The 12,403-nt window shown below is 34.7% G+C and overlaps 1 protein-coding gene across 2 annotated transcripts in view; it reads left to right on the top strand.

Annotated features, from left to right (window-relative positions):
• USP34 (ubiquitin specific peptidase 34) overlaps nt 1-12,403 on the top strand; it is a 241,337-nt gene that overhangs the window by 213,616 nt on the left and 15,318 nt on the right. For both annotated transcript variants that reach the window (XM_037048000.1, XM_037048001.1), the window contains exons 67-72: nt 487-634; nt 4,848-5,482; nt 7,206-7,363; nt 9,013-9,091; nt 10,660-10,786; nt 11,667-11,774. In XM_037048000.1, the coding sequence (XP_036903895.1) occupies nt 487-634; nt 4,848-5,482; nt 7,206-7,363; nt 9,013-9,091; nt 10,660-10,786; nt 11,667-11,774 (1,255 nt within the window). The remainder of the gene's footprint in view (nt 1-486; nt 635-4,847; nt 5,483-7,205; nt 7,364-9,012; nt 9,092-10,659; nt 10,787-11,666; nt 11,775-12,403) is intronic.

Genomic DNA, 12,403 nt, shown 5'->3' with positions numbered 1-12,403 from the left:
GAATTTGGCCTGCAAGTTACAGTTTTCCAACCCCTACTCTAGAGCCTAAGATTCCATTTTCCCATGAAAAAAAAATCTCCCAGCAGTGCAGTGAACTAGTTTTCATTCTTACTTACAGTAACAGATTGGGCAAACAATAATAAAAGTGAAGATGAGAAACTTTAAAGAATTAAAAGTACTTTTAGATTAATTTGCAAGCTTAGGCCTAAAAGTCATTGGCTTCTCTTACTGGTCTTATGTTAGAGTCCTTAGTTATTTTAATTTTATTTTGTAAACTAATGACAGATGTTTCTGAACATTTCCCATCGATAAAAGTCACTAGTAACTTCAGAAATGGGAAAAATTATGGTTGGAAATTTTTTGGCACTAGTTTTCAAAAAACTATTTTGACTTTTAAATGTTTAATGGCATATACCAAAAGTAAGTTAAAAAGTAACTGCTCATTCAGTTGGCCTCGTAATTTGTTCTTGCCTGCTTTATTTGTAGGTAATTGAATACAATCCTTCTCAGTGTCTGGATTGGTTGGCAGTACAGACACCCCGAAATAAACTGGCGCACAGCTGGGTCCTACAGAATATGGAAAACTGGGTCGAGCGGTTTCTTTTGGCTCACAATTATCCCAGAGTCAGGACTTGTAAGTCAAATATTCAGAATTTTAACAAACCATTTGTTGTCCAAGTTTTGTTCTTTGTTTTGTTTTTAAGGTGACTACAGTGTGCCATTGTTGTATGATTCAAATGCTCTTAGAGATCCTGTTTTTAAAAGCCAAAGTTATATTAGTATTTGGAAACCCATACCAGTGTTTTACAAATATATATAGTGGTTTTGGTTTTTTAAGGTTAGAAAAGTATGTCCTTTCTCAGGTAACATCACCACCACAGCCATTTTTTCATTGCTTGATAGAGTGACAAAGCATGATTAGGATTAGTAAAGAGTGATGGATCAGGAAATTCTCTTTAAAAATATGAGAAGGCCAAGAGTAAAGTAGTAGTAAAGACATATAAAACAAGTTGAGAGAAAATATTTACTGAAATTATGGACATTAAATGACAAACATCTTCATTATGCACACGCTGGAGGAGAATAAACCAAAGATATTGGAAGACAGGTGGACAAATACAAAATATAGGTATTTTATGGACTAGAAAATTGCTTGTAAATAAACATAGAATATGTCCTCTCATGATAGTAGTCAAAGAAATAAAAATCAAAATAGTTAATATTTTAAATGTTTTCAATTATTAAAATCATATTTACCAGCTATCTACTAAGAGAGCCTAGAATCAATGACACTCCAATAGCCACAAGCACACCAAATACCCAGATCTCTTTTTTCAATGAAACGCCATTTTTTAATGAAACAAATCATAGCCCCTTGGAGAAGTGCCTGATTAACATCTTGCAGAACCAGAAAGTAAAGAGGTACTAAAAAACCAGCATGATGAGGGCATATCAAAGGGACTTAGAACCATCCTGAAAGAGCTCCTGATGGCCAAAGCTGGAACAATTTGAGTAAATAAATAACATAGTGCTGGATTGTAACCCAAAATATAAAATAAATATTCCTGAGTCTTCATACCGATGTAAATAAAGGACTAAGTGAATAAATGGAGAAGAGACATCTCTCCCATACAGAAAATTTTAAAATAATTTGTTTGCCCCAAGGAGGTTTAATTTCCCACCCCTTTTGTGTACACTTAGTGACTTGCTTTGAAAAAGTAGAGTGTGGGGGAGGGGGAAATAACTTTAAGAAATTTGACAAACTTTAACTCAGCCAGGTGGTTGAAGTTAACATCATCACTGAAGAGTCATGTTTACAGCATGTACCTTTGATATAATGTAATGCAAAAGGCACTGGACCTATGTGGTCTTCCTCCCCAAAACCCATAACCTGAATCTAACTATGATAAATACCAAACAAACTCAGTTTGAAGGACATCTACAAAAATACCTGATCCCCAAACTGTCAGGGTCACCAAATGCAAGGGAAGTCAGAGAAATTCTCATAGCTGTAAGGAGCTTAAGGAGACATAATAACTAAATATAATCTATCCTAGAATCTTAAAAAAAAAATTTTAGGGCAAAGCTGTTGAAATCTAAAGTGTAAAGTTTAGTTGATAGTTATGTGCCAGTGCTGGTTCCATAGTCACAACAAATGTACCTTAATAAAAATAGCTATTAACAGTAGAGGAAGTGGGGAGGCAGGGTATGGAAACCACCTCTTTTAACTATTCTAAAATAAAAGATTTGGGAAAAACACCTTTCAGTGCTGGGTATACATGGATTGGCATTGGTACTTTGCTTATAGGCTTGTTTTTCCTGCTAATTTGGTTAACCACACAGAAATGGGATATTTGTAAGAGCTGACAGAATATGTCAGTTGGCATTTATGTTTCTGAACATAAAACAAAAACCTATGCTGAACCCCTCTGCCACCCAAAAAAGTTTTTTAGCTAGCCATTACACCTGGTACTTCTAACAGTGCTCTGGAAACTGTTTTTATGCACTGCAGTGACACTGTAAGTTAATTACCCTTATGAAAGGCAATTTAGTATGTAACTAAATCCTTAAAATCTTTTTGCCCATTTTCATTCAGTAATACTGTTTCAGGGATTTCAGTGTATATAAGTCATCCAGTATATGGATACCCATAACATTTACCACAGCATTATTTATAGTTTGGAAAAATTTAAAGCTGGATGTTCAGTTAGGAAATAAGTTGTTATAATGCATCATTTTTTAATTATTATAGTAGAGACTACAGTAATGTCAAAAACAGTTTTTGAGAAAATGTAACTTGAGAAAGGTACCCAAATACTTGAATAGAATGAATATGACTTAGAATAATAATTATGATAGCATGTATAGAAGAAAACCTACAGAGAACTTTTTTAAAAAATAGATTTATTTTTTTAGAGAGAGGGGAAGTGAGGGAAAAAGAGAGAGAGAAAAACATCAATGTGTGGTTGCTTCTCATATGCCCCCAACAGGGGACCTGAGCCTGCAACCCAGGCACATGCCCTGACTAGGAATTGAACTGGCGACTCTTTGGTTCACAGGCCAGTACTCACTCCACTGAGCCACAGCAGCCAGGGCAAGAACTTTTAATCTTACTAAATAACTTTAAGGAATTACTGAGAATGTTTAGCCTAAAGACAAATTGTGACATGATAGGTGTCTTCATGTATTTTAAGAGTTGCCATATAGAAGTGGTAGTAGATTTGCTCTAAGTTCAACTGAATAAGTTTTTTAAATCCTGAAAGACTTTTCTCAATTGCAGTGTTACACAAAAATTGATCAGGATGCTGTCTACATGTCAACTTTTTATATTTGAGACATATTAAATTGAGGCATCCTGGAAATAGACTACTAGAGCACTATATAGGTGAAGAAATAAATAGAAATGGAGTATTGTGTAGAAATGAAGTTGAATGTATAATCTGTAAAATAGATTACAATTTTATTTTTTAAAGAATTTATTTATTTTTAGAGAGAGGGGAAGGGAGGGAGAACAAGAGGGAGAGAAACATCAATGTGTGGTTGCTTCTCATGTGTCCCCCTACTGGGGACCTGGCCTGCAACCCAGGCGTGTGCCCTGACTGGGAATCAAACCGACAACCCTTTGGCTCACAGGCTGACACTCACTCCACTGAGCCACACCAGCCAGGGCAAATTACAATTAATTTTAGAAACACTGACTTTATTTGCTTTATAGTACACTGGAAATTATCAAATTATAGGTAGAATAGTGGGAGACAGAATCAGTAGATATATTAAAAAGACTTAAACTAAGACCTTAGAGGCCTTTAGCTCATGGGGTTGACCTCCTGGGTTTCAGTTCCAGTTGTGCCACTAGCTTTGTGATATGGAGTGGTCTTACTGTTTTAAGTGTGAGTGAGAATAGGGTAAATAAGAGTAGTGCCTACTATTGTATATAATCTTAGGATGTTAAATAGTAAACATTCAGTAAATGTTAACAATTCTTGTTGTTATTGTTTTACCATTCTCGTCATCATCATCGTCATCTTCAAGGCTGAATCTGAGCTCTACCTCTGCATGTGTGTGACCTTAGTCTTTGCTTCTCCAAAATTCCAATTTTCCACTGTAATATCACCTGCCTCTAGGATGATTGTGAAGATTAAATGAGATAATATTTATAAAGTATTTAGCTCAATGCCTTGCTCATAGTTAACTGCTTTCACAGATAGACTCAACTAATGAGTCATTACCTCTCAGAATTATAGCATAGGCTTAATAAGATTTTTCAGGTATGTTGAAAGAGAGATTCTTTCTTTGTGTGCAAGGTTAGCCTAGAAGAGTTCTGAAGATTTTCCAAAGCTAATGTTCTATAATTGGCAGATACATACTCTTATATATTACAAAGGTTTTGTAGATAAATCTCATTCTACCTTTATAATGTAAAGTTTTATAAAAAAAAAAATAAGCAGTACTGTCTATTACAAGACAGTATTGCTCCAAATACTGTCTTCTTCCTGTTAAACTATATTGTTTCCTAAGAAGAAGTAAAATGATAAAATAATGAGAAAACTCTACAACTTGGGAAAGCTAAACAAAAGAGGTTTAAAATTGTTTCTGCTCATGGTATTGTTGTATCCACTTAAAAAATAACAGTGACAGAAGGAAGATATCTGTTTTCATCATTTCTTGGGATCTTTTTGTGGGGCTAATAGTAGAGCACAAAGATGTTAAAAGAAGTGTTCATGTCCCTTAAATTTTATTCATTTTCATTTTTAAAGGAAAGGGTGGCTTTGTGTTTAATGACTGCTCTTCAGTCTATTTTATATCTTGTAAGAATCTATCTGACAGTTTTGTTTTACATTTTATAGCTGCAGCATATCTTCTGGTGTCCCTTATACCAAGCAATTCATTCCGCCAGATGTTCCGGTCAACACGGTCCTTGCACATCCCAACCCGTGACCTTCCACTCAGTCCAGACACAACAGTAGTCCTACATCAGGTCTACAACGTGCTCCTTGGTTTGCTCTCAAGAGCCAAACTTTATGTTGATGCTGCTGTTCATGGCACTACAAAGCTAGTGCCCTATTTTAGCTTTATGACTTACTGTTTAATTTCCAAAACTGAGAAGCTGATGTTTTCCACATATTTCATGGATTTGTGGAACCTTTTCCAGCCTAAACTTTCTGAGCCAGCAATAGCTACAAATCACAATAAACAGGCTTTGCTTTCATTTTGGTACAATGTGTGTGCTGACTGTCCAGAGAATATCCGCCTTATTGTTCAGAACCCAGTGGTAACCAAGAACATTGCCTTCAATTACATCCTTGCTGACCATGATGATCAGGATGTGGTGCTTTTTAACCGTGGAATGCTGCCTGCCTACTACGGCATTCTGAGGCTCTGCTGTGAGCAGTCTCCTGCATTTACACGACAACTAGCTTCTCACCAGAACATCCAGTGGGCCTTTAAGAATCTCACACCACATGCCAGCCAATACCCTGGAGTGAGTAAAATTGATAAATCTTATATCTGTATCCTCAAATTGATTAGAAATACCTGTTTTTTTCCCTTGTGCAAAGTGATGACAAATACGGGAATACAGTGTAACTTTATTCTTTCTTAAAGATTTAATGTGTATTTGTTTCCTTGAACATGTATAAAATGCTATATGGCTGTAAAATTTATAAGTATATAGATAGTTTTTCTTAGGTTTATGTTGAAATTTTCTATGTAATGGAACCTACCTATTTTAATGTATGGTTTTGAAAATGTGTCTTTCATATGTACCTAATGAAAAGAGTCAGCTTTGTGGTAGTTTTAAGGAAGTATTTACTATTTAGATAATATCAAGATCTACATATTATGCTAAGTTGTGAGCTGGACAATGTTTTTATCTTTGCTGTATTATTCCTAGTATTTTTTCTCACACTACATTCAGCTGAATGAAAGTAAATATATGCAGTCCAGATCTGATCCTTTTTTCTTTGCAGACTATTCGTAGGTTTCATATTGAATTTTTTTCCTGTCTGTTGTTAATAGAAAATTAGACCAAGAGGGTATAAATCTGGAAATGGGGTTAGAAGGAGAGTACGAACCCTTTTTAAAGCTATTCTGAACCCACAGACCACAAACTGCTAATATGAGAAGTTGTTTGCTAAATAGGGGGTAGTTGGAGTGGGAAGAGCTTTCTCAAGACATTCAACAATTCATTCAAAATAATACAATAAAGGGTATTGTAAGGATTGATATCCTTGAATTGTGTACAATTCTGTACAATTCCTGTTTAAAAAAAAAGGACTTTACTGCTCTTTAGACATAAGGTAGTGAACTGTTTCGAATTTCTCACCCTGAAAAAATAATCTACTTCCCAGTGAAGAAAGTTAGAATGCCTATAATAATAAAGAAAAGAAGTGTGACTGTATTAAGTACCAAGGAAAATGTTCCAAACCAAGGCTATAAGAATACAGAATGAAGAGAATGAGAGAGTCCAGTCTGTCTGACTTAGGAGTCAGACCAGGATTTATAATATTAAGGTTCAATGGATTTGTTCCTATCACATTCACATAAATAATATTTAATTTAATTACTCAACATGTCCATAGTTAAATATACCTTTGAAGAGGGCTGGTGAGTGCAAATATTCCCTAATGTTGCTTCCTGCCCTTAATGTCAATGGAACGTAATAGCTTTTATTGTAGAACTTATCTGTTAGAGATTTTAATGAAAATGGTACTGAAATCAATTTTTGGCAGGTAACATGTAATGACTATCCATCATTCAAGAAAGATTTCAAATGTTGGCACCAAAGGGTTTTTCTCAGAAATGGCCTTAATTGATAGGCATAAAATTTTTGTGACAAATAATGATTTCTCATTTATTAAAAAAGGGGGGGACAAAGGATTCTTGTAGCATATTTCTGGATTCACAGTGGACGTTAGAAAACTTAGTCTTTAAACAGTATTAAGACTAAAAATGAACTATGTTAACTTGTAGTTTTTAATTTTTCTAAAATTCCAATTTGAGATTTTCTTTCAGTGAATTACATGTGAAATTTTAAAAATAGAATTTGTTGCTAATTTTATGACTATTCTTGAATGCTAGTGTAATCTAGCTTATTTGTGTAATTTTAAGAGCTGTCTAATGAGCATGACAGTCAGAATGAGGAGCAGACATTCTAAAATGTAGGGTTAAAAGATTACCATAATACTTATTTTCCCTTTTTTTAGGCAGTGGAAGAACTATTTAACCTGATGCAGCTATTTATAGCTCAGAGGCCAGATATGAGAGATGAAGAATTAGAAGATATTAAACAGTTTAAGAAAACAACCATAAGTTGTTATTTACGTTGCTTAGATGGTCGCTCCTGCTGGACTACTTTAATAAGGTGAAAAGGTGTTTTGTGGTTTTTTTGTTTATTTTGTTTTTCCAAGTAAGGGCACATATAATTTAAGTTATTTGTAACTGAAAGTTTACCAATTCTATAAGGTTATTGGGAAAGCATTTCTGCACTTAGTCACCTTGAAAGAATTCATATTTTGAAAGTTAAGCTACTTTTAAACAGGGTTTGTTTTTTGTTTGGTTTTGGATTGTTTGTGTTTTATCAGAATTATAGAATCTTAGAATTGGAAGAAACCTTACCATACATGTATAATCTTATACCTCAAACTTGGCATTCCTCTTCTCTATGGCAGTGATCCAAATTTATGCTTGAGAAGTTCAGTTCTGGAGGCTTCCAGAAATAGCTTTCTCCATCTTTGGATGAGTCACTGTTAATATGTTTTTCATTCTGTGTGGCTTGCATCTATCTGTATTTTATAACTATAGGAATTAGGCGTAGTAACAAATCATGATCTTTAGAGTTGTTCTGAGCAAATTAAAATCCAGGTTGATTTCTTAAAATGCTTCTATATATTGGGTTGGCCAAAAAGTCCATGTGTTTGTGGTTTTTTTTTTTTTTCATAAAATAAAAGACACATTTTTATTTTTACCAGTAACTTTATCAATTTGGATACTTTGAGTAGGTTGGCCTTCTCCCACATGGTATGATGTTGACTGTTCTCAGTTAGTGCCTCCATGTGACACTCTCAGCCTCAGCGAGCCTACCGAACCGAGCATCATCCAGCGATGAACCTCCAGCATGAAACTTCCAAACCACTTTCGACATGTTCGATCAGTCAGAGCACCTTCTCCACACACTGCACAAATTTTTGTTAGCATTTCAGTTGTGTTTTTACATTTTTTGAAATAATAAAGCATAATATGTTGAAAATGTGGGGGATTTTTCTCCCAGCTTCATTATTAAAATGGCTACACAAAAATTTCACCAATTTTGCTTACTTTTTAAAAAAATATATGCTGATATGACAGCTATCACAATACAATCTTAACAAAATTGTTTTGAATGAAGTTAAAGACAACTAAGTGCTACTAGAGCTATTGTACAGAAAAAAATCAGATGAACAACGCAATATTATGTCTAATAACTGGAAGTGATAATTCTTTATTCGGCACACATTTCTTTTTTTTTTTAAGGTCTTATTTATTTTTATAGAGAGGGGAAGGGAGGGAGAAAGAGAGGGAGAAAAATCAATGTGTGGTTGCCTCTTATGTGGCCCCTCCCCCCCCACCTGGCCCACAACCCAGGCATGTGCCTTGACTGGGAATCAAACCAGCAACCCTTTGGTTTGCAGGACAGCACTCAATCCACTGAGTCACGCCAGCCAGGGCTGAAAAACATTTTTTATACTGAAATTTCTAAAATATTCCTATTGTACCTCTCTTCCACCATTGTGGAGTTAACTATATACTATTAGACATAACTTTTCCTTAAGTTACTTAGAGGGTTTCTTATTTAATATGACGTCCTTTTATTGTATTTGTAAGAAATAGTTGTAGTAGTCTCTTTTCTGTAGGTAGGTAGATAGAGAGCCTAAATGACAATTGTACTTTAGGATTGTGGGGGTTTTTTTAATATCAGCAAAGTGTTCTGTTCTGATTTAGAGTTCTCAAATTAGACTTTATGTTTTTTTCCAGTGCCTTCAGAATACTATTAGAATCTGATGAAGACAGACTTCTTGTTGTATTTAATCGAGGGTTGATCCTGATGACTGAGGTAAATATTTTATTGTAGATGTATTTCATTTTATTTTTTTCACCAAGACTTGTTTTGTGGCTATTTAGAGCTTATTATAGACTTTATAGGTATCTTGATTTTAATTATACAGAGCAGTAAATGCTAATCTATATTCAAAGAATAATTAGTTCACAGTTTTTAGGGTGCTATTTTCTTTTTCCATAGTAATTCCATACTTTCCCCATCATTTTGTATCTAGAACAACCACTTAAAATAACCTAGTTTTATTTATTTTGTTTGTAAGGATAGAAACAGAAGAAATTCATATGATTTAATCAAGGGCACTGTTCTCAAGAGCTCACTTGTTTGATGATAACATTACAGAGACTGAGATTAGCATCATCAGAGAAAGCCTGCGAGACTGTTTCAAGTGGTTAAAATCAGCCATTCATTCTTCCCATAATTCTTGAACATCCACACTATGGTGGATGATTTTAAGGCCACAGAGGTGCATTGTAACCTTTTGTCTGCTAGTGGAGATAAAATGAGAGTAAATACGAAGGATATTGTGAGATTAAGAGGTAGGGCGGCTTTTTCAGCTAATGGTGTGGTAGAGTAGGAATGCAACACATTTGGAACTGCTTTGCAAAATTTGGACTTGCAGTAAGTGGGAGAGCATTTATATAAATGATTTAATAGGCACAGAGACAAGAAAATACTGGTTGTATTTGAGACATGCCAACTCTTTCTGTTTGGATAAAACAATAGGTATGTGAAGAGAAGTAGTGAGAATTTAATTCCTTCACTTACCAGGTGTTTGAATGTCTACTCTGTGCCAGGGACTGTACTAGGCACTGGGGATATAGCAGTGAACAAGACAGACATGGGCCCTTTCTTCATAACGTACAAGTTAAATGTCACCCAAGTACATTGTTCAGATTATGTACTGCCAGAGATTCTAGGCTGTGAGTGTTGAACTTTAAATTCTGAATAGTATACAGGCTATGGGGAACTGATTCAAGAGGATTAGAAAAAAAGATGCTTTAATGTAAAATGAAGTGGGGAAAAAACCTAAAGGTTTAGTTAAGTTTAATATAGTTAAAGAAAATAGACTTAATTAGCCATTATAATTAAAGAAATTCCTATGTTTTTTTAGCTTTTTACCTCTTTCAGACCTACTATTTTGAGTATGACTGACAGCCATGTCACCATTTTCTATCTTTGGAAGCCCTGAAATATTAATTAAAACAGTTACCTATTCTTCCCAATCTTCTTGTTGCTCCTGCTGCCTTTTAAACATTAGGCTTGCAGTCTTAGAACAAATAGTAACAAAAAGAAGAAAAATTTGATTAAACAAACTGTTCCTTCAAACTAAAATGTATACACAAAATATCAGACCTCTGAAGTGTGAGGCCTTCTCTATATTAAAAAAGAGCCGAATGAGAAATTTTGACTTGGATAAAAAGCAAATAGATTTGCTTTGTGTTCATATACATATGCATAGTCTGGGTCAGAAAACATTTATCTAGAGGATGAGCACTACAGTTTTGTGGCTCAATAAAATAAAAATGAAAATGAAGTTTTCCATTCTTTTGAATCATTTGTAGTCTTTCAACACACTGCACATGATGTATCATGAAGCCACAGCTTGCCATGTGACTGGAGACTTAGTAGAACTTCTGTCAATATTCCTTTCAGTATTGAAGTCTACGCGCCCATATCTTCAGAGAAAAGGTTTGGCCACTTCTATTTCTTCTTGTCGTTAGTTCAACTATTAAAGAGCAAAATAAGGCATTTAAACTGTATGCTTCAGAGAATTCATTTTTATCTCTAGTTTATGTACAGAAGTTTGGGCTGATGCTAGCTAATCATGAGGAAATGCTTATCATGACCTCCTGATATAATGCTTTTGTTTATTTTCTATATGCCTACCCCCAAAACAGTCAAGCATGCTATAAGTGTCAAGATTTAGGAGACTGGAAAACACTCCCAGCACAGTTACAACATGAGTATTTTGTGAATACTCACGTTTTGTGAGTATTTTGTGAATACTGGAAACTTCATGGCTTAGATTACATGATTTTTAGTTCGAGAGAAATAACTATAAAAATATCTTTTTGTCCCTGTAAGATAATGTTAACTGTGAACATCATATAAACTTCTGGAAATAGACTATATTCATCACTCGAATATGTGCTTTAAGAAATCTAGTAGGATTAGCCCTACCCAGTGTGGCTTAGTTGATGGGGTGTCATCCTGCAGACCGAAGGGTCCTTGGTTTGATTCCTGGTCAGGGCACATGGCTATGGTGTAGGTTTGATCTCCAGTCAGAAGTACATGCAGGGAGAAGCCAATCTGTTTCTCTCTTACATCGATGTTTCTCACCCTCTATTTTACCCTCCCCTCCCTTCTCGCCAAAATCAATAAAAGAAGGAGAAAAATGTAGCAGATTTAACAGTAACAGCCATCTTATGAAAATAGTCACAGCTTTTGCCCGAGATGTTTGTCATTAATTTGAATTTCTTGTTGTTAGTATTCATTAGTTTACATAGAAAATAATTGTGAAAAGGTTTGATTTCAAATGGTCTATTTGCCTATGCTTTTGTTTTTGCAGATGTAAAACAAGCATTAATCCAGTGGCAGGAGCGAATAGAATTTGCTCATAAACTGTTAACTCTTCTTAATTCCTATAGTCCTCCAGAACTTAGAAATGCTTGCATTGGTAAGTTACTTAGAAAATACACCTATGTAAAACCCTAGTGAAAGAACATTTTTCTGGGTTTTATGTTTTTTTGTTTTTTAGGGTGGGGGTTGGTAAGATGCACAGTTAGTTTGTAGGGTTTAGAAAACATTTGTACCTTCTATGTGTAACTTGCACTAGCCAACAGGTCCTAAGAAAATTGAGTTTTATTTCTTATGCCAGTAACTTACCTATGTGATCATGGGCAGGTCACTTAATATATCTGGGCCCTTTGACCTTAGGTTATCTCTAGATCTCCTGCTCTGAAATCTTCTGAACCTATGTAGGCAAGATAGAATCATGAAAATTTTACAAAGTAGAATTGACATTGTAAAGGGTTGTGATTATTTCACTTTGAGTTCTTTTGCCTAAAGACACTTTGTACTAGCTGTTCATAGACTCCTAAGTATTCCATGTTTTTATTGATTGCATATTTATAATAAAATGATAATTTGTGCCTGTTAAAGGACTCCCTCATTTTAAATTTATATTGAGATTTTTATTAACTTAGAAGGCACTGTGAAGTCATCTTTAGGGACTTTCTCAAAATGACATGAATAATTGGCTGTCATGTATAAGCAGGCAGTCTTTGCAGGCACTGGCCTGTGGAA

This window comes from Sturnira hondurensis, unplaced genomic scaffold (assembly GCF_014824575.4).
Source record: "Sturnira hondurensis isolate 20B ecotype Veracruz unplaced genomic scaffold, ASM1482457v3 Scaffold0006413, whole genome shotgun sequence".
NCBI classification, from domain to species: Eukaryota; Metazoa; Chordata; class Mammalia; order Chiroptera; family Phyllostomidae; genus Sturnira; species Sturnira hondurensis.
The sequence above is the reverse complement of the archived record's forward strand: the minus strand, read 5'-3'. Positions and strand labels throughout refer to the sequence as shown.